This window comes from Glandiceps talaboti, chromosome 22 (genome assembly GCF_964340395.1).
Source record: "Glandiceps talaboti chromosome 22, keGlaTala1.1, whole genome shotgun sequence".
Taxonomy (NCBI): domain Eukaryota; kingdom Metazoa; phylum Hemichordata; class Enteropneusta; family Spengelidae; genus Glandiceps; species Glandiceps talaboti.
The window spans coordinates 700686-724881 of record NC_135570.1 but is presented as its reverse complement, the minus strand read 5'-3'; the positions used below and the strand labels follow the sequence as shown (position 1 = coordinate 724881).

Below are 24196 nucleotides of genomic sequence, written 5' to 3'. Positions count from 1 at the left end.
TTAAACTCGATAGACTGTTGAGCCAAAGGCTCTTCTCACACAGTGTCGAGATAAAAATATACAATATATACATTACTACATATTTGGTGTTATTATATATTTTGTTAGTGGTTAACGTTACATATAGTGTTACGAAGGTTATTATATATTACATGGGTTGTAGTTTTACATATTGGGTTAATAATTAGCTTCCCCAAATGGGGAGGGGGGGGGCTACTACAATGGGCCATGTCTGTCCGTGTGTCTGAGCATCCGTCCGTTTGTAATATGCCATTTCTCAGACATGCATATGCAATTTCATTCATGACTTGCACACTGGTGACATATCATGTGGTACATATGCATGTCACTTGTTTTGTGAAATATGCAAATTTGACATAAAAATAATCCTCTGTGCATTAATTACTACTTCAGTGAAGAAACTGCAGAACCAATAATGAACAAGCAAATGACATCTGCCCAACATACACACTTGCTGTAAAGTACTAAATAAAAAGAACAGTAACTGTCAAGAGTAGTACACTGAGTGACATTAGTTGAGAATTTAAAACAAATCGAGTTGTCACACCACTTTAGACAAAATGTCCTGACCAGGAAAAAATTTTGGCCTAAAGATCTAATTTCCAAAATATGCAAATAACCTATTAAAAATAAAAGCTACATCAGTAATATTTTCAGGACAGATGCACTTCGGTATCACAAAAGTATGCACCAAATTATATTGAATAAGACGTTAAGATAAGTTCTTGCCATTACCTTACACAATATGTGCACCAAAGTTCGTTTGAATAAAGCTAGCCGTTTTTGAGAAAATGGTGATACATACAGGCAGGCAGGCAGACAGACAGACAGACAGACAGACAGACAGACAGACAGACAGACAGACTCACCTTTCATCCCCAATATGTAACCTTCCTTACGAAAGGTAAAAATGGTAATAATTTATATCTGTTTCTGTGTACACCTTCAGGCATTTGCCTCATCTGTAGTCACTCTAGTTAAAAATCGTATTCAAGATAGAAATTATGTCTTTTTAGACTGTAACAGTACAATCTGCATAAAGTGTTTGTCTACTTTAGACTGTAACAGTACAATCTGCATAAAGTGTTTGTCTACTTTAGACTGTAACAGTACAATCTGCATAACGTGTTTGTCTACTTTAGACTGCAACAGTACAATCTGCATAACGTCTTCGTCTACTTTAGACTGTAACAGTACAATCTGCATAACGTCTTCGTCTACTTTAGACTGCAACAATACAATCTGCATAACGTCTTCGTCTACTTTAGACTGTAACAGTACAATCTCCATAACATGTTCGTCTACTTTAGACTACAACAGTACAATCTGCATAACGTGTTCGTCTGCTTTAGACTGTAACAGTACAATCTGCATAACGTGTTCATCTACTTTAGACTGCAACAGTTCAATCTGCATAACGTCTTTGTCTACTTTAGACTGCAACAGTTCAACATGTAAAAAGCAACTACATTGGCTTGAAATACTTTTGAAATATACTTTGATAGTATCTTGATAGTAAGAGGGGAAGAGCTTGAGACTGGGATATGTCCACCTCATGTGGGGGGGGGGAGTCCAAGGGGTCTCCCTCTAGAAGCCCTGGAGGATTTTTACTCTTAAAACCGATATTTAAGCTATTCTGACCCTTTCAAGCCATAACTCAATCCATGCTTTACAACACAGCACCATCAAGTATCAGAAACTATTCTATTATAACTTACATAGGGTTGAAATATGTTCTTAAAAAGTTAAATGGCATCATTATATACATGTAGTAAAGGTCAGCACATCTAATGGTAGTATCATTGGTAGGGGAGATTTGGAGTTTAAGGCAATTTTAGACTATCTTGGCAAACGTTTCAGATCTTGAAAAGACAATATCATCTCAAATTAGAATAGGGTGAAAATATTTAAGAAAGGTTTAATACCATTATGACAGTAAAAAGGTTGTTGGTGCATCTGATTGTTGGTTGAATGCATGAGTAACCTCTGGGGGTGAGGGAGTCGTTGGGGTTTTCCCCCTGGCAGATCTGCAGTTTTTTGCTTCTATTAATTAAGGCAATGTTTAGGTTATTCATAGCCTTTAAGGTAATATTTCCAAGCTTCGAAAAGCTAACGTAAATATAAGTCTTAAATGAGTTTCCCATGTCTCATAAAAATGGTCCCGTAACATTGGTATAGGGGCATTGATATTGCATGTATAGTAAAGTCACCGGTATGTTAGAGAACTTTAGGTGGTCATACCTAGTGTGTAATAGAAACTGGAATCTGATGAGATGTGGTGATTTGTAGTGTCAATAACATGTAGTGTCCAAAATAGAAAGTGTATTAATCCCTTTTGACAAGTTCATAGTGATGAGTAGAACAATTTAGATTAACCTCTTTTATAAACATTCTGTGAAGATTACCATTACGAAACCTTCATGTTCACTTTTGCCCCAAAGTGTAATATAAGTGAAGCACTGATTGTGAAACAGCCAAGCATTTACATGACATGTTCTGTAACCAGTGTGGTAGCTAGGTAATACATGTATATGTATAGTTATGTTTGAACTAATAAGTAATATCAAAGAATAAATGTAAGAAACAGGGATAAGAACAAATATTTACATGTACTAAATTTCAGACAAGGCTATATGCCATTGTTGAAAAAGGATTTTTTTCTTCCATCACAATCCAAAACACAATGAACCCCCCATCCACAATTTTGAAAACAGCATGACCCCCCTCCCCCCACTGCCAATTTCAAAAACAGGGTGACCCCCTACAAATCCACTGCGCCCCCCCCCCCAGGCCGAAGAAACTGACCAGTCCCTAAGTCGTACTTCCAACATGCTGTGTCAAGTACTTTTTATCCAATGCACTTTTATTTGCAGTCCTTTGCGGGCAATACCCTTTATAGCCTTGGGACATTAAAACAATATATGTAAATTAGCTACCGGAAGTGTTAATTTTAATAGTGTCCAGAAAATAAACTTCCTCTTCAAAAATGTACACTCTCCGTTGAGAAATTAGGACGATTTACAACCGTATTTCTAATCTGTAATGAAAGGCGTCAAGTTTCTATGTCATCCATTGCGCTGTATGCCGCTCTTATTGTTACCGAGTCTGACCTTTGCCTCTTGAGACTTTTAAACTGTTGTTCCGTGCAGACGAGGCTGACGCAAACAAGTGAGGTGACACAAAAATGGCGTTTGTTGTTAACTGACTCGGTTTAGGACGGGTCTCGTTCCTCTGTAATGCTACAGTTGACTACGTATTGTCATGTCCTACTGTAGGTAAGTTGTGTTACCGTTTGACAGACAATTAAGTATGTATATTCACCTCGATTCTTTTACGCAAATTGTTACATTTCTTATATTCGTAGCCAGGGTTCATAAACACACTGTGTAGAAACCCTGTCACAGTTTTCCGTCCCTGGGTAAAGGGTTACAGACGATGCACGCGTTTATTTCGTATGCTAGCAGGACTAACTGCATACATACTTACCCATGTATACTACATGTGCGCTTGTCGATATTTGCGCCGTTTATCAGCAACCAGTATGCCTATGGATGACTTGACCCATATTGAAACTTGTATGAAATATGTAGAAGTAAAAAATATTAAATATCAGAGTATAACTAAGTTTACATTACGTGAATATTTATTCCACACATCGCTGTTGGGGCTACATGGCAACTTAGTTATGAAGTGAACGGTCACGTGTATCTCGGGTATCTCATGCACGGATGAGTCATACACGTCATACTTTATGGAAATTCTCCGATTGAACTTTTTACCTCTCCTATGAATATGTAATGAATTGATGACGTCATTGCCCTTAATGAATAGCCTGTCCAACATGAATGCTTTGTGAATTAATGTTACATTGCAGACAAAACATATCTAACTAAAGATTAGCTTCTAAATATTTTATTTAAAGAGATGGTGATATATTACAGCAAATGTTTTTTTGACGGGGAACCAGGTCGAAATTGTCAACCCTTTGGTAGAAGAAATAGAAAGTGCTATATAATTGCACCGTATGTTTTTGCCATAATAGTATGTTAGTAAAATGACGTCCCTGAAGGCTCTTAATTGTCATCAGTGACGAAATAATTATTATAAAATAAATTGAAATACGAGAAGCATTGTTCAACTGTTTATGAGATACAAATAGTTTCATACAAGTTTCAATCACTTTGTAATTATAATAGCTGTGTTATATTTATATTCCTTCTTTGGCAGTTTCATATATCTACATAAACTGGTCGATGTCACTTGCCGGACATTTATTACAGAACTTGTCATAATTATCAGTCTGGGTCACAAAAAGTGTTTCAAACGTTTCAAGCGAACACTGTGAGACCAAATTTCTACATATGCCCAATTCTCGATAAAATATAATCGAGGGTTTCAATACCAAACATTACTAGTTTTAATACCTTCCACAGGGGAAGGTCATAGTATGGTAATGTGTGTGTGTGTGTGTGTGTGTGTGTGTGTGTGTGTGTGTGTGTGTGTGTGTGTGTGTGTGTGTGTCTGTCTGTCTGTCTGTCTGTCTGTCTGTCTGTCTGTCTGTCTGTCTGTGTCATAGTTTTCTCAAAAGCGACCGTGTCAATTAAAACGAATTTGGTACACATATTCTTTAAAGTAGTGGTTAGAACCGATTAGATTTTGGTAAATATCCTATGATTTATTAATGTGCTATTTTCATAAATAATGATTTTTGGTAATTGGACAATATCTTAATAATGTATTCTTTAGCTTTTATGTAATTTTATAAATATAGTGATGTTGAACAGAAAACATGTGTCCTGTAAAGCTTGACGATGTATTTAAAAAAATATGTATAATTTGCATAATTAATGATTTTCAGTAATAAGGGTATGGCATAAAATGTAAATTTCAAGTTACATATGATTCGAAACATGTATCAAGCATAACAAAAGTGCACGTGTCCTATAAAACTTGGTGACCTAGCTATTCGTGTCAATGCGTCATTTGTACAATTAATGATTTTCTGTAATTATCTTAAGAATACAAGTTTCAAATTTTGATCTAGATATAATTTACTAAATGTACTGATGACAATAAGTCACAAATGTTTGATATAGCTTAATGATGTACTTTTTAATTGTAATCAGTAATATGCATAATAAATTTTTTTCTCAATTAGGCCATATCTTAAGAATGCACACTTCAAATGCCCTATCATTTGATACATACATTGATGATAATAAAACATACGTCTTAATTTAGTTTTATGGCGTTCTTGTTAATTATAATCAGCCATTTTCATAATTAATGGTTTATAACTCAGAAATTTGCATTACAATATTAAATGAGGGAGTGTAGGATAAAACATCTAAAGGATCTGTCCTTATGGAAGGGATTCAGTTTACATCTGTTCGTACTGTATTCGTATTCCACTCCGTCCAGTGCCATATTTTCCATTGTAGGGACAATTTAATGAAAAATAACAACAAACCATTGATCCCATAAACATATGAAACATTTGTAATGTTGACAGATTAGCTGATCGACGCAACATAGTGCAATGTTAATCATACAGAGATTTCGATTTATTTATTGTCACAGTTGCACTGTTCACCAAAGTTCCTATATTTGTTGTGTGAAATACTATATATTGAACTCGCATAAAATTACAGTCATGATCTGAGCACTGAATTTAGCTATAGCAAGATACACTATAATATGGTCCATGCGTCAGTGAACAGAATACTTGTAAAACGTTTTGCCATTACTACTGTTATATAGATATCCTGGCTGACCGAGTATGTAATCATTGATGTAATAATTATTGCATTTTGTCATTTTGAGGTGTTTATTCTTCTGTCATTTACACTTTATGAGTCAACCCTGCATTATATTCAGATGATTCAACTCGCATAGTGCAGGTGGTTATAATGTCAAAGTTCTGAATATTTGTCATAATGAAGTAATATCATTAAAATATTTACTCTACATTTCTTAGAGTTTACAAGATGCAATAAAACATGCATCGTATGCTTCGTGTACGGTTGATCGCATGGAGTTAGTTTATTCAACCTTTTCCACAAGTGGTTTTTCAATAATTTTGTACCATCTCCTTCCTCTTTTTAATTTTGGGCCTAGTCAGTGTGTATTCTATCATTGTAATTGGTTTTCTGTCATGTCTAATATAATACATTGTCCTGTACCATTGTTACCACGGCGTTTTGAATAGCCTTACCATTATATTAGAAATAAGTACTTTTTATGTGTTATCATCGGTTATTTTGATACCTTGTATTTTAATATGTTCTTGTATAAATGTTTACCTAATAAATGTAAAAATTCAAATTAAAAATTGCTTGACGCAATTTTTGTACCTTTATTGTTGTTGTTAATATCAGACAATATGATATGACAAGATAGTCAATTTTATTCCCAAGTCCCATGTGACGAAGTAGACAAACAAGGAAGCTTTCACATATTAAATGACTTTCTCGGTTGGGTTGAGGAATTAAAATACTCTGTAGTATTTTGTACTTCTTTTGTCGTAGATATGAACGTTGTTTGAACTGTAGCTAGCTAATTAGTTTCAGTATGGTCGAGTATTTCATTAACGACTCCAGGGAGGAATTCAACAGAAGCAAGACAGGAAAATTATGCATTGCAGGCAGTAAAATGAATGAACACGGCTGCATACTCCACAATAACATTAATTAGTGTAATTGATGTATCATGATACACCATGTCAATTGAGTGTAAGCAATTAATCCAAATGCTTTGTGGTCACGATAGACTGAACATTTTTATAGTAGATTAGAATCACTCTCCTTATGATGTTTTGACGTCTATTCAAATATACTCTCATCACTATATTTCATTGTCGAGCTGTTCACAGTCAACACACTGTTGTTTTCAGGTACTGTGATGTATCGACTCATATTCTATTTACAAGTTATAGTGTGTGTTTTAACATCGCCTACGCAATTTGAGCTCAAAAGTCTTCAGTTGGACTCGTTTTTCCACGTCACGTGAAAGAAGTCCCAGGTGGTATACGAAAACAGTTATTTGGGTCTGTTACTAGGTATGCCACAAGAGGAAATTTCTCGAGATTTGATATTTCAACGACAACATAGCACGTTTTGATGAGTTCGGTATGATTCAAACTTCCACAACATTTACTATAATATTCTGACCTTTATGTCTAACAATGCGCTGGCTATAAGGCTGTGTCGTTCGGTACGTCTGTGGTTTCATAGGCCAGTGACGATTATGGTAGAGATAAGCTATCGTAAGACTAGTTGTTTACCTGCAGGTACGAGGAAAGGTGATACGTTAAACCAGACAGAGTGCAAACTCTGATAGTTAAAGTCCACCGTTGCCATGTACTGACATGTTCACGGTATTGCAACACGGACTTCGCTTAAATTATTGATTTGTGTCTGCCGTTGCCATTTTTCCTCGACCTGTAAAAGTCATTCATGCGAGTCTTGCTCCGTGGTACTGGACCAGGTATTAAAATATGCGAGTAACTTGAAGTGTTGACACGTTGGATGTGACTTTTTACCGATATTCAAACATCAGCTCTAAATGTGTCAAAGAGTAAGTGTTTAACTCATGTTGTTTGTATTATTTCAGACCCTGAAGCATTACTACCGTTTATTATAAACGCATACAGGAATACGTTGATCACAAGGTAAACATCTACAAGTATATTATTATCCCCTAACAGACACAGTTGGGGGGGGGGAGGGGGGGGGGGCTGAAGAAATGACTCATGTCCACCGATCCATGTGCACGTCTGTCCATGGTCTGCCATGACTTTGACCTTCCTATTCAAGGTCAATTTACTCCATGTATTTGAGTTTTCTATGTATAAATACAATTCATGTGTATACATCCATACTTTTTTCTTCCGTAAGGAAGAGATATATTTATGGGTCTGTGTGTCTGTGTGTCTGTCTGTGTGTCTGTCTGTGTGTCTGTCTGTCTGTCTGTGTCATCGTTTTCTCCATAACGGCTCGCTCAATTCAAACGGAATTTTGAAGACGTATTCCGTAGGGTAATGGCAAGACTTGATTAGGTTTTGGTAAAAATCCCGTGAATATTAATGAGCAATTTACGTAATTAATGATTTTCGGTAATTAGGCTATATCTCAAGAATGCACGCTTCAAAATCATTATAACTTGGTACACACATTTGCGATACCAAAGCGCACCTGTCCTGAAAATATTACTAATGTGGCTTTTAGTTTTAATAAGTTATTGACATATCTTCGATTGGCCACAAAAAAAGAAGAAAATAGTTTCTCGTCAGGAAATGTCGTCTAAAGTGGTGCGACTTTATCACCATTTTCTAAAACACGACTGGCTCAATTCGAACGAAATTTATTGCATGTGTTCTGTAGGGTAGTGACAAGAACTGATTAGGTTTCGGTAAACATCCCAAGAATATTAACGGGAAATTTACATAATTAAGGGTCTTTCGGTAATTAGGCTATATCTCAAGAATGCACACTTCAAATTCAATATAATTTGATACATGCATTTGCGATACCAAAGCGCACCTGTCCTGAAAATATTATTGATGTAGCTTTTAGTTTTAATAAATTATTGGCATAATTTTGTAGGCCACTAAAAAGGAAAAAATATTTTCTCGTCAGGAAATGTTGTCTAAAGTGGTACGACGATGCGCTTATTTTTATTTTACATTCTCAACAAATGTCACACTACATGTTGTGGTTGGCCAGGAGATCACTAACAGCAATGAGCAAATAGCAATCAATGAGAAAAAAAATAACTTTTTACACATGTTCTGTTGCATTCCAACAATTGTCTGTAGGAACGACAATCTCAAAACTTTGCCTTTACGGAAGACATTCAGTTTACATCTGGTTATAGAGATGAAATTTCTTTGTAAAACTGTCCTTCAACCATATCAACCAGACTAGGCCCAAACAGTAATATTGCCAAGTAAACTGGAATATCTTTCCTTGAGTCATCATTAAGTGCATGTAAACGTTCATATTATCAGAGACAGGCTGTCCAGTCTGACTGACTTTGTGACATACCAGGCTCATATATCAATATCTAAGCTTAGACTGATTTTGAATTGATGTATTGCAGGACTATAATATAGACACAGTTTAACAGCGCATTGGTTCAGGGTCTACTTAATATCTCCGAATGCAGAATACATGTTATTATAGCATTCACTTACATTTCTATGTAGATTTACATTCTTTTAAATGTTAATAGTCACTGTTATGATTTTTAGCACAACTGAACTGATGAGGTTCAGTAGTACTATAGGCATAGTGCGATGATAGTCATTCAGCAAATGAACACCTATACCTAGCATGGATCAGCATTGTGGGTAAACATGTTTAAAAACTGTACAGTTGTGCCAAAACGCCATTGGCGCTATTTTTAAATATGTGTACCCTAATCACCAAGTTATGAACGTTAGCCACTTGAACACTGCAAGTTGGGACTTTTTTTAAAGTTCCCAACTTATGTACTACATATTGAATTGAATTGAATTGAATTGATTTGAATTGAATTGAGTAATACACATATACACACTTGGTCACATTAATTCAGCTTCGTCTTGCAGTCTGTTGTAACTGAATAGAATAGTAAAGACATACAGGATAGGTTCTTTTAAAATAACTGTATTAATCATATGAGGTCTTGATAAACACATTCTTTGTATTACACCGTCAACTTCTATAAGACCAAACTCCAGGTATGAACAGGTCACTGTGTTTATTGATACCACATAATAAATATTTCCGTTACCACATTGTTCTGGAATTTGACACTTAAAACTACACACCCAGATGTCCTTCACAAGCGCAAAGGTTGTTAATATTTTGCCCATAGGTCAATCTGATTAAAATCTTCGAAGGCAGCGATCACCTGGAACGACACAAAACGATGGAAATAGAGGTAAATAGAGACATCTAGCCGCTTTCACCACATCAGATTTTAATGAGATTGCCCATAAGTTAACGACATAATTGTCATACACTAACACACTAATCATTTTGATACGACCATGTGACGAAATGTTAAAACACTAATTGTATGTGTGCTCTTTTCACAGATATAGAGAGAACAGTACAAGAGAAATGTATACCATTCCGAAGAAAGATTTTTGCATAGATAAAAGTAAGTTTGACCGAAATCCCGACATTGTGTCAATGGAGCAAAACTTTACCTATGTTAACATACCCAAGACGGAAAGGGTCATGTTGTATAGTATTGGCTTAATGAATTTAAACTACAATTGAATCACACCCTGTGGGTGGTACCAATGGCCAACTCTGCCAATACTGCCAACCCCATACCCCATTTAAGACCCATTTTTCACCAAAACCCAATACCCCGTTTTAGACATTTTTAGAAATCATATTTTAGACCAAAATACATTTGCAGTAGTTCCATAGTAAGAAAATGGTGGCTCGCAAAATGTACTTTGCACTCTATTGTACTAGATTTTTTCCCTCAGAAGGCAACATTTTGGGACAATTAATGATTTGGTAAAGGGACACTGGACCATATTTTAAACCAGGCAAGGTCAAAAATATGTAGAATGGACTCTATTTTAGACTCGAAAACAAACAACAACCGAGGCAACATTTAACATAGTCGTCACAAACGTGTATGAAAATTATCACAATGTACATAGAATCAACTAGTCGTGAGAGATAGTTAATTTCCAATCATGTCGGTGCACATATCAAAATAAATAATTTTTATGAGTCCTCGAGATGTTTTCAAATGTACAAATGGCAGGTCACCAGAGATGCATTGTCCTCTTGTCTTTTAATATTGGCAATCTGCCAGATTTACATTCCACTTGCCTTCCAATGTTAGAAGGCAAATGGAATGTAATTGGCCGATTGCCGTCTTATATTGGCACTCCGCCAGAGTAACATTCCACTTGACAATCTGCCGAATCTAAAGTTACATTCTTAAATTGGCAATCTGCCAAAAGATCCGAAAATTATAAGATGTCTGAATCATCATATACTAGTCCTGTACATGCAGATTCATCTGTGTATGTTACTGTATCAACACCGACATTTAATATATGCTATGCACAATGTACAATTTAGTGAAAGCAAAAACTAAAGTCTAAACACTTATTGACTTGTTAACCGCTCTGATAATAGTATTCTTGGTTGGTCACATGACACAACTCTGGAATCATATGACAAAAGAATGGATCCCCACCTTTATAAGTTGAAAGCAACCCACGTCACGGTCAGAGTATCAGGCGTTAACTTCTTCATATAGATAGCTTCACTTACACCAACTTCAAACGGTTAACCAATAATGTGTACCTATTGTCTTTATATTTATATTGGAGTTACAGACTCATTTAATGCCCAGTTGTAAATTTAAGACAAAGAGTGTGCGTGCTTTATAGAAATCAAGAATTGTCATGTCAATTGTGGTGTAGATTGACTAAAAGTATCCACATGCAGAAACATATTAAAACATTTTCATACAAGGATTCAATTTCCGTCAAGTTTTTATGTTTTTTGTGTAACTAGTATATCTTTCCCTTTATGATTGGACAGGTCGGCCGTATGGGATACAATCTGTGGACTTAGATTCGAGAGACAGCAGTGAAATCAAATTCGAAATCAAAAGAAATTCATGGGGAGCAAAGTTACCCAAAGTTGAAGTTATTGGCGTTGATCTTATTAAAAATCAAAAGCTTCAAACTGGTGAGGAAACAATATCTATATCAATTTACAAGAGTGGCCAAATTTCCATTTGGTCAGTTAATTTACGACTTTGCCAGTGTCTATTTTTCTACCTTCCATAAGAGGGAGGGGGGGGGGTTATGTTGTGGGGATGACTGACCATTCATCTGTCTGTCTGTCTGTCTGTCTGTCTGTCTGTCTGTCTGTCTGTCTGTCTGTCTGTCTGTCTGTCTGTCTGGCCATTTGTTCGTACATGTGTGCATGGTTATATCATCACTTTCTCTAAAACAACGAGTTCAGTTCAAATGGCATACACACATTCTTAAGGGCAAAAGCTAAAGCTGCTTAGTTTCTGGACGAGATCTATACATACCTATTATTCGTATTTGCATATCAATGCAATATAGTATTTAGGCAGTATCTCATAATTGATTGATTGGAATCCTATAATATCAACCAATTTGCTGGGCACATTGATACCACTGTAGTACATATATTGTAAATATATTGTGGCCATGGCTTGCATATTAATAAGTATAATTTGCATAATTAATGATTTTCAGTAATTAGGCAATATCTTAATAGTGGTGATTTCGGGGTATATGTAACCTGGTACACAAGATAATGAAGATAACGATCAAAATACACAAACTAGTATATGTTATGAATTGGATGAACGGGAATGAGTTATTAATTAGTACAATTTTAATACATAGATCATTACAGTGACTAATTAGAGCAACTGTCAAACCATGTTCTTTAATTTTCGTACAAAACTGTCATCGTGTATGATCGTAAATGATTGAAACACCAGAAGTAATTATCTGTTTGCATAATTAATGGATTTCTGTTATATATCAAAGAAATTGGACAGCGACCCCAGCGGTCGTTTGGTGCCATTGTTATAACTTCAGTGACACATGAATATGTGTGGCACCAGTTTCATATAAATTATTCTATCCCCACTGGCTGATAAGGTTTTAAGGGAGGCATTAAGTTTACATCTGGTAAATTTGTTCCTGTTTTTTCACATGTCACCCGTATGTATTACCTTAACCCCAGTCGCCATCGCCTACCCCTGAAACTGAGCGTATAAAGAAATTGAATGAGCTGTTCTGCTGAAAAATATTTAGTAAACGATTGGCGGTATGAGGCTAACTGTTTTGTTAAACTATGGCCAATAACCAATTTGAAGAATCTGTTAAATATTTCAGTAAACAATCTCTACCACCAGATCAACGTCCAGCCGTACCTAAAAAAATTATCTTAAAAATCCCTTATTTGATCACCTACGCTATATGTTTGAATTCGTGAGTGATGGTGGCGCTATCATTGATGGACGTAATATAAATGATGTCATTTTAACTCGCAGACAAATTGACAGCAATGCTGTGCTTTTATTTTCTTCGTTTACCTAGTTTTTGGACGTTCTATATGCAAAGTGGTTGGATAATAGTAACAGTAATAAGTAAATTTGGTAAATTATGTGATATGTAGTGTGATATTTGGTTGACGTATCTAGATAGATATGTCATCGTTGCTAGGGGCTCATAGTCTTCTAACATATGTAACTCAAACCAAAATGTGACGTTTGGTAAAAAATACTCAGAAATGATGATTGTTAAGGCACGTTATATGGCTGAGCAACTTTCTACAAAATCTTTCAAATACAATAAATAATGTTTCTTAAATGTCAATTAAAAGATATTTGCAATCAAATTAAAATAGTCTCTATTTCGGTTTTGGATTCATGTTATGATTGACATTACGGAAAGTTTAACATTCTGGGGTGGGCTAGAAGGTCCATGCCGAAAGCCATCTTGAACTTGTCTGCTGTAAGATTAAAGCTTTGTTACTTTTTAAAGTCTGTCATGGCTGTTCGTCACGCCATCGATGCTAGACTTTTGAAATCGGGCCCAATAAGTTTTGCGCAAGCATAGTGGACCGTTTTGAAGGGATTGGGGTCTCTCAAGTCGATGAGAATATTTAGCTACCACAGCAAACAAGTATGCATTTAGTAATCAAGGGATAATTGTCAAAATAGGACAAATTTTAATCGAAAATTCAATTGACAATTTGTCGTTGTAAATCAAGTAGGAGCATGCTACAATGGTATCCACATCCAAAACATATATCGTATACTTTACATTACAGAGTATGTAGACAAGAGAAATGACATGAAACAAGAAGGAAGGTCCTTGAAGGATCTTGAAGAATTGTACTTGTATCGCGTTGAAAATACTGGTAGTAAACTCCAGAGTATTATCAAGAATGGACTGTGTACAGACAAGGGTGGTAGTAGGACATTTGGAAGAATAGGTAAGTAAATGTAGGATCATGGCCAGAACAAGTTATTTTATCTACTTTCAAGGTTTTTGAGCTCAATGAATAATTATTCATATTTCCTGCCCTAATTCTTTCGTGTCCACACTCAATAACTATACAATTGATGTGACAAAAGTCAATCTCCTCTATATATTTAACGTTGGCGCTCTGAAAATAAGAACTGTTTATGAAATGATTCGGCATTTTTCAAAAGTAAACAGAAGCATTTTCTTAATTCCACCAAACATGAGGATAGTGCACTAGCGATGGTATGAGGAGATGAATATATATCAAACCAACTATTCCCTGGTTTGCACAAAGATGACGGATATTCGCTATTATCTAATTGCCGTCAGTGTTTTGTCCTACAATTGTTTTCAAATTGTGACTAAATTGTAATACAAGGTTTGCTTGGGCTGGACACTTTTTTTTAGCAGAAATTTTTATTTTTCAAAAGGAAAGATCATGTAATACAGGTTTTCACAAAGAAGGTTAACAAGAAATACACTTTGAAATGCCTCGACATAAAGTCGTTCGCTGCATTTGATAGATTTGGCGACTTTTATGCATTATTATCGTTTTTGTTGTTCCGGGAGTTCGAGTAAACAAGTTTTTCCAGAGGTGTAAAGAAGGCGCTTAGCCCTGGAACAACAAAATCGACAATAATCGAAAGAAATGTTTAAATAATTAGACTGATAAATTCCATGCTCTTATGTATTTTTTTTCGTTCTTCATATGTATGCACTCGTTAGTTCTAACACCTAGTTATATACAATAGGTGACAACTCTATGGGTATATCGTTATGGAGATGCCCGGATGTCTGCATTTCAGGAAAGACTTTAAGCGATCCAAGATTGTTGGTGTTCAAGGTACCTATTACAAATGTAAAAATGTTATCATTGAATTGATAAAAACAAATTTTGAGCATCCACGAATTGTGATACAGTAGTGCTATAGGCATGGTGAGTGAGTGAGTGGGTGGGTGAGTGAGTGAGTGAGTGAGTGAGTGAGTGAGTGAGTGAGTGAGTGTGTGTGTGTGTGTGTGTGTGTGTGTGTGTGTGTGTGTGTGTGTGTGTGTGTGTGTGTGTGCATCAATATATGAACACCAAAATTCCATGGATGCAATAGCTTGAAACGTCACCCAAACAGAAGTGAAGTGTTCATAATTTTGACTTTCACTCAAAGAAGTCCTAACAAAGAAGTTTGTCTTTTAAGTGATCTAGATTTAATTTCGATTAAAAAATAGCTATACAAAGCATCCAACTTTATCGAATCATGCAAAATTGATTTTCAAAAAAGAAACTAGAAATCATAATACAAGTACTATTACGTTGTATGTTGTAAGAAGCACTCCCAAACGTTTGCCTTGTCTTCTAGGTTACACGGGGGAAAGTGAAATCAGTTTTACCACGGGTCAGCATCACATGTGCACCCATTGAACCTACGCCAAATTACGACTGCCATATAGCGTATGACACAGGCAAGACAATACACACTTTACAGGACTTAACGAAACGAACAATGGTAAGTTAATTATCATCATGGCAACATTTAAAGGAACATAATGTTTTCGTCAAACACGTCAATAGCTTTTAATTTACATTTGATCACGTGAGAATGTTTTAAAACCGACATTTCCTGTCTACCTTGTAACTCTAGGGAAAGTTTGAGGGAGACATAAAGATATGGCAATGTTTTGCCCTTCTTGAATAAGATTTCTTACATAACAAAGAAGTGTTAAGGAATATTAATACGGCAGTATATTTTTAAACAATTCAGAATGTTGTGATTAATGAAGTACATACACTAACATTTTGGTATTACATCATTACAAATGATGTCCTCGTAACAATATACAATTATATTACATTAATATTAAAGAGTGGCGATGCTATAGTGAATAGATTATGAATATGAACGAAATGCGTGGTAAAATTAATCACATGTTTGTCTCTCCGTTTCTCAACTCAGTCTCATTCTGTAATATATTTGGGAAAGACTGGTCGCTTTCTGTAGGAGTGCCATTTTACCCATTTTCATCATTTTTGTGTGATTGTTAATGTAGTGATGCTTGAGGGAGCCAATGGAAAGAAGTGTTTAGTAAACTTATTTGAGCTACCCTGAATAAATATATATTATTTTTAAGTAACGTTACGGTCATAAAATACACTCTGTATTTATGGTACATTTAATTGTACATTTTTCATCGATGATTCATGACAAGTAATACTAGTTACATATATTAACGTCTAGTGTATGAACACGACGACGAATAATGTATCAAATTTCTGCCGACGTGGGCGTTGGGCTATGACGTAGTCCTATTTCTCTCATTATGGCTATTACCGCCAAAATCAGGATGACGTTGATGAACAGCGAAGTTAACAAAAGTATCACACAAATTTTTCCATTCAACCTGTATAACTTGGTGATTAACTCGATGATAGCATTAAAACCACATTGTCGATGTTCCTTTAAACAAATGAAATCAGATAGAAATGAAATAAACGAATCAATTTGTGCTATATGTCAAGAATGATGTTTAGTGCATTGTCATGTTCGATTTTAGGTATATCTATATGAATACGACGGTAATGGACTTCCGAGTACCAGACCCAGACAAGTGCTACCATTAGCTGTGGTGACGTATAGGCAGGAGAATATATGCGCAATGTATAAATGCCCAGAAGCCGTAAGTGAAACCATTTATCCTTCGACTACGTGACTTTTCATTGTCGAATGATCTGTAATCAATCCTTGTTTAAACTTTATTATATCTTTCCGAGCTATAGGCATGTATATAGGATTGTGACAGTTGCAAAAATCATGTGCCACAAGTCACATTTAGGAGCAGTAATTTAGGAATCAGCTTATTACCACACCTAGCCTAACTTAAGAAAGCAAGTGTTTGTATCGATTCTAACTGCATGGTTGACCCTTTGTTAGTGTAGATCTATATGCCATGTTCAGTAAATCTAAACGATGGCAAGATTTGATGTAAATGTCGCGTGTAACGTATGTGTATATATTACCACGTACTGTAAAGAACGCCACCAACAGTGAAAGTATGGATATGCGGACAATACCCCTTCAACGCGGGGACATCAAGCACACTGTCAAATGACTGACCATTATGTCAAGTATTCTAAGTACCTTCCACAGATTTCCAAAAGAAATCAGTTCTAGCTATTACCCAAAAGAATTTGTATACTAAATTTCGTTTGAATTGAACTGATAAAATGTTGGAACAGAGATACGCTTAGCATGGACACAACAACACATCTCCCTTACAGAAAGTAAATAATTACCGCAAGAGCCTTCGCCATGTTATCTATGTTTAAAAAAATTAAAGTTGTTGTGTTTGATCAGGTCAATTGAGTCTACCTACCTTACAGACATTATAAGAATAATGCTTTCAATATCATAGTGCCAACTGACATTAAACAATATATTTTATGTACATCACTCTCGTTTACACTATACAAGCTTCACATGTGTGTGTTTGTGTGTTTGTGTGTTTGTGTGTGTGTGTGTGTGTGTGTGTGTGTGTGTGTGTGTGTGTGTGTACTGTCTATTGTCTATTTCATCACTTTAATAACGTTGGTTCCATAGTTTCATACTTGATGAGAACGAAAGAATATAATTCGTTTAAATCACCCATTTGAAGTTATACAGAATCCGCAGATTGGCGGCCTAAACCTTGTTAATACTGTACTGACCAACTATACTGTCTAAATATTGGTAAGACAAAGTGATCTCGGTCCAAAGAAGATGATAAAACTGATTTTTCGTTATTTACCCCTTATTTACACTTTTGAGATTGTGAATAAACAAATGTTAACCAAAGTTGGATCAACCATTTGTTTTACAATAAGACCAGCCTTTCATGTTTTAGAGCATTGGGAATATAAACCTGCATGTATATTTCTGCCATTGCAAGTGTATATATATTATATTATTCACTATAACAAATATGGTAAATTCACAATTTGCTGACCATCAATGAAAATAGTATTCTTAGACTCGTTCAAGCCTCCAAAGGTACTTGATTTTGGAGATTTCATGGGGTTAAGCCATCAAGACTGGAATGTCATGACAATAAGGAGAATGTAAACTTTACATTGTGGGATTATTACTGGACATTTAGAACTTATTTAAAAACTATGATATTATAGTCAAATGTACAGATTTAGATACAATTTTCAACGAGAAATTGAATAACTATAGGTACGTTTACATCAGCAAACGAGAGGCTCGCTCGATTTGTATTGCAGTAAAAATGACTTCTTACTAGCTATACACCTAGTTCTTGTGACATAAACTAGATATCAATATTAGTTACCATATCAGTATCAGTCTCCGTTGATAAGAAACGTAAACCCAGAATGGGGTTTGCATGTATGTTTTGCAATTATGTGTTCTATTGAACCAAAGTATGTAGTTATCAAAACTTTAAGATGAGCAAGACTTGTAGTAACAGGATAAACTGCATATGAGACGATGTATGGAGTATAACTGGAACATAGACTTTATTAAAGCCCAGAGCTAGGAGAGACAGGTGCGCCCAACTCCGCGGTCAAAATCCAAGTCGACAAACATGCGACGCTATGGTCGTTACAATAATTAAATCACAATAAGTCACGCATAGGAGATGAGCTTCCTAAGATAACAATAGGTTATGCATAGTTATGAGCGTCATTGAAATGAAACAAAGGACACTCTAACATCTGGAGGCATATGATATTAGTACCTATTGTCTAGACACCCATGTGAGCTATTGCAATCCATTTCTTTAACTAGGTGTTTGGCGACATGCATAAACAGTATCATGACTGAATCCAAACACAGAAATTCCAAATTCATATTACAGTAGTTGGTTCCCGGTGGATGATTGTCTGGTGCAGGACGGGAATCAAACTGTTTGCAAAATGAATGTACACAGTACCTGATACTACACGTGTCAGAAAAACATGTAGTGCACAGAAAACCCTGATATCTCTTGTCGTTGAAATGTTAGATAACATGTCACCAGAATCTTAATCAATTAAAGCTAACTGTTTTCGACCCACACAGGTTACAGGCAGTTCTTCACCACCATTGGAAAGTCCAAGGGGAAGTACATTTGAACAAAGTGTGTTAGAAACGGCACCTGCACCAATAATATCTTTTGGAGATGAGGATGTAGAATATACAACAGAGTGGAAGGGAAAACTTCTTCACAAGAGTAATATTATTGGTTGCGCAGAATTTATCTCTGGTGGACAACTTCCCGTTGAACTGTAAGTGGATACCGTATTGCCTTTTATACTACAGTCGATGAGTAAACCCTTTATTTTGTTCCATGTTCCGTATTTCACAGTAGTGATCGTCGATCACTCCTGAAACAACAAAATCGAATACAAACGACAGTAAACGAAGGAAATTAGAGGTAAATAAAGAAATTTAGCCATATTCACCACATCAGAAAACATCAAGAATAACCAAAACATTTTTGTGCAAGATGATTTCCTAAAGATCCCTTCAATTTGCTGCTGCAATTGTTAATACTATTAAAAGAGTTGCGACATATTATGATAAACAAACATGCAATTTAGTTTGTCTTTTTTTTCTACCCCAGTACCTCAAGCCTCAGTTTTGATACCAGTGTGTTGTTGGACTATTTGGAGAAACGGTCATTTTCAAAGTATTGCAAAAGAAATCTCAGTAAAGCTTGGAAGACACCAGGTATGAATTTTTCATTTGATTATTTTGAGGTATATACACTGGTTGAGGAGCAGGGGTCCATGCATTGGTTGAAGAGCAGGGGTCTATACATTGGTTGTAGTGAGGGGTCTATACATTGGTTGAAGAGCAAGGTCTATACATTGGTTGAAGAGCAGGGGTATATAGACTGGTTGAAGAGCAGGGGTCTATACATTGGTTGTAGTGAGGGGTCTATACATTGGTTGAAGAGCAAGGTCTATACATTGGTTGAAGAGCAGGGGTATATACACTGGTTAAAGTGCAGGGGTCTATACATTGGTTGTAGTGAGGGGTCTATACATTGGTTGAAGAGCAGGGGTCTATACATTGGTTGTAGTGAGGGGTCTATACATTGGTTGTAGTGAGGGGTCTATACATTGGTTGTAGTGAGGGGTCTATATATTGGTTGAAGAGCAGGGGTCTATACATTGGTTATAGTGAGGGGTCTATATATTGGTTGAAGAGCAGGGGTCTATACATTAGTTGTAGTGCAGGGTCTATACATTAGTTATAGTGCAGGGTCTATACATTAGTTGTAGTGCAAGGTCTATACATTAGTTGTAGTGCAGGGTCTATACATTAGTTGTAGTGCAGGGTCTATACACTGGTTGAAGTGCAGGTGAATTTAATTATATGGAAACCCCTACGCTTTGGAACGTATCTGATTTAACGAATAACGGAATGGAACGGGAAACGTACTTAGTGTATGGAACCATATTGAATTTATGTTTAATTGGAAGCATCACTACTTTGATGGACTTATGTACGAAGTTTTACCACATACTAATAACTTTTTTCCAACGTGTGTTAGCTTTTCAAAAGTTGAGCACCACTGACTAGATAATGTAATGTTTTGATGAATATAACAATGCCCTTCATTTTTACCTCCCGTAAGGGTACGGGAGGTATTAAAAGGGGAATGTCTGTCTGTCTGTGTGTGTGTGTGTGTGTGTGTGTGTCTGTCTGTCTGTCTGTCTGTCTGTCTGTCTGTCTGTCTGTCTGTCTGTCTGTCTGTGTCATCATTTTCTAAAAATCGGCTGGTTCAATTGTAATGAAATTTGGGATATATAATTTTAGGGTAATAGCTAGACCTGATTAGGTTTTGAGCCAGATCTGTTAATGTTTAATTAGAGAAATTTGCATATTAATGAAATCAACTAATTACGTAATATCTTAAGACTGTATACTTCAATTTCAATATAATTTAGTATATTCGTTAAACATAACAACATACATTTGTCCTATAAAATTCGTTGATGTATCTTAGAGCGTTAATGAATAATTTGCATAATTAATTATTTTGGGTAATTGGTAAGTTAAAGGTTGTTTTTTCAATATTGTATGCACTCAGGAGACTGGCAAGTATGTACACTTCAATATGAAATGTTACTTATAAAAACGCTCATGTTTACAATTTTAAAAAATCAGCAGATATCTCCCACTCGGCAAGTAGTATATATGTTTCACAAGTGAAGTTATGTATATTTCCGGTTGGGAATTTGTGACTTTCAATTCTCACGCCAATATATTGTCATCTTAAAATTGCTGTTCTCAACATTTGTGTATTTAAATTGATCTATTGCGCATGTGGTATCTGAAATTGTAAGCAACTCTTTAAACCGTATAGATAATTTATATACAATTCATGGTAAGACAAATATGGTAATCATGTCAAAAGGCTTTACTTTAACAATGGAAGGGTTACAATCCCAGACTCTCGCATTAGTTGGATGATATGATTACTCTGTTTGTTCTGAACCAACTCTTTCTATTAAAGTTCTGCCAGAGACAACTGTTCTTCATATGTAATCTCAATGAGGCCATGAATGTTAAGAATGTATAATTTGAAATGTAAGCAATGTAATTAACTTGCTATACTTATCTAAATCTTCTATCTTTTTGCAGTGGTTTGTGAAGAAGGAACTTACTATGTGTTTGTTGTTCAGCCAGACGCCTTGTCAGAGTTTGCTATACTGTCTTTAGCAAACCATCTGAGGAATCGTCATAAGGTATTAATATACCAATTCAATTTGCTTTAGTTACATATTGATACATATTTGGTTACATATTGATGCACTGTATTTTAAAGTATGATGGGCAACATATAAGGAATGTTGTTAAACAGTTTATCATCTGTAAATGTGTACACAAACGTCTTGAATAGTTTGTTTGGCACCTCAGTGTTCTTTTTGTTCAGCAGTTGTATCGATACGTTTGTCAGTTAGCAATGCATAATTTGATACCCGATGTGGAGGTAGGAGAGCTTTACAGCATAGCAAAACTTGAAAACATCGCTCGTATTAACATTTGTTCATGTCATTTCTCTTTTCAGATGTAAATCAGTACACTGATTTTACAAATATAAATATAATGCCTTCATTGACTTAAAAAAAGAGCAACTTAAATATTTTTATTGTGGTTATGGCTTGATTTACATCTGAACGTGATATTACTACACTTTTGACCACAGTTAGACTTCGAAGGTTTTGATGTCTATGTATGTATGTATGTATGTATGTATGTATGTATGTATGTATGTATGTATGTATGTGCGTGCGTGTGTGTGTGTGTGTGTATGTATGTATGTTTGAATGTAAAGTGGAACAGCCTTTAACTGGGTCCTTTTCGATCCAATGTTCTAACTAATTCCACAGTCTTCAGGCATAATCTTACATAACCTTTGTCAATGTACATATCCGACTTGACACAAGGTTACAATTTACGTTAGCTACTCAATATATGCAAAATACACAATTACAAAGAGTCTGGTTTCACTTATAATAATAATAATCTTTATTTATTTATACTGAATAGTTCTTTAAGTATATAAACACTTGTCTCCCAAGAAGTCTTGATTTAATGGTGTTAAAACCATCTAATATGGTCAGTATGGATTTGGAGTGAAAGATACCAGTAACCGTTAGACACGATTCTTCCTTTTAAGTAGTGTGAAAGTGTTTTCAATATTACTATTTGTTGAATTCTATAGAGAATGGGATGATTTTGATAGTACTTGTTTGATACTCATGATTCTTGTTCAAATACTTACTAAACTTACTTCTTTTACCAAAACTATACCATTTTTTAGGCTGCAGTGACAATTGTACCCATGCCAAACAAGAAGGAAACCATTCAAACTAAGATATTTCTGATACCAGCATGTGAATTTACAGAGGAAATGGGTAAGATATAAACAGCAGTTTTTGGATGAATTTATCCAAACTGTCTTTGGATTTTCTGTGTCATTATTGAATATATTTAATCTATATTGAAATGAGTATGTACCATCCTTGATTTGATGTCTACTAACTGATTTACAGACAAAGTAAACACTTCCGGCTCTACGTACAAAGTAAATAAGTTTTGACTGGGGTCAATATGAAGTCAATACTTTACTTAACATGTCATCACTTTATGACAAACTTTTCTGTACATTTATCACATTAATCTTTGTGATTTTCAACAGCTTTGCATCAATAGAGTGTTATCAGTTTAGCGTTCGTAGTGGAATTGAGAAGTCGGTAGCAATGGGCATAATTCACAAACAGTCATACACATTTTGCGAACAAATAAAACTGAGCAATGTCAAAAGGTTTACTGAACAGGATCGTAGTAATTCATATAATTGAACTCGCGGTACAAGTACATACCAGGGGTCGTACTTACAGAGCGGAAATCTTCAAGACACCAAATATTGTTTACCTAAAGTGTGATGTAGGATTCATAATATAACAAATTGAACCTCGCACAGCATTTAATACGTATATATGCCTCCAATGAAATACATATGACCACCAAACCTCGTGAAAAACAGGAACCCATATATTTATTTGGTGACGACATGAACGCCAATGCTTATGCACATTGACAACCATCAAATCATTCTTACAGACAGGTCCAGCAAAATCAGTAATTCTATTTTGACAGAAAAGAAACAATACAGAAAACATTGAAAGTGGTGAAATGCTTAAATAATCGTCATCGTATATGTTGTAGATATGAATGTTAACGATCAGGAGCTGTTACAGTACGGGTTTGATTGGCTACAGCAAAGCTACAATAAATCAATGTTTTAATGTGTCGTGTTGTTTTTTCTCACTCCCTTGCTGCAACAACAATCAACATTGTCCCTTCAATTCCGTAAGTAGGTGATCATTGTACAATCCATGTAAGCTTACCTACAATACGATGGTCAAAATGAACAACGATGTTATGCAGGAGAATAAAGTTCTCAATATTTATTTATTTACTCATGAACCAACAGGTTGCCCCAATTACAGATTCATTGAAAGAAAGCAATACTAATAATGCAACAAATACAATACACAACCAGATGTAAACTGAATGTCGTCCGTAAGGGCAAAGTTTTGAGATTGTCGAATTATATTGAATTTGAAGTGTGCATTCTTGAGAT

At 35.4% G+C, this 24196-nt stretch overlaps 1 protein-coding gene across 1 annotated transcript in view; it reads left to right on the top strand.

Moving 5' to 3' along the window:
• Positions 1-3195: 3195 nt before the first annotated feature.
• The window catches only part of LOC144452375 (uncharacterized), a 39991-nt gene continuing 18990 nt past the window's right edge, over positions 3196-24196 (top strand). Inside the window, exons 1-12 of the mRNA XM_078143468.1 lie at positions 3196-3296; positions 7633-7690; positions 10103-10167; positions 11586-11735; positions 13869-14033; positions 14818-14909; positions 15418-15564; positions 16610-16732; positions 19114-19319; positions 19658-19764; positions 21688-21791; positions 22871-22964. Coding sequence (XP_077999594.1) covers positions 10128-10167; positions 11586-11735; positions 13869-14033; positions 14818-14909; positions 15418-15564; positions 16610-16732; positions 19114-19319; positions 19658-19764; positions 21688-21791; positions 22871-22964 — 1228 coding nt within the window. The 5' untranslated portion in view covers positions 3196-3296; positions 7633-7690; positions 10103-10127. The remainder of the gene's footprint in view (positions 3297-7632; positions 7691-10102; positions 10168-11585; positions 11736-13868; positions 14034-14817; positions 14910-15417; positions 15565-16609; positions 16733-19113; positions 19320-19657; positions 19765-21687; positions 21792-22870; positions 22965-24196) is intronic.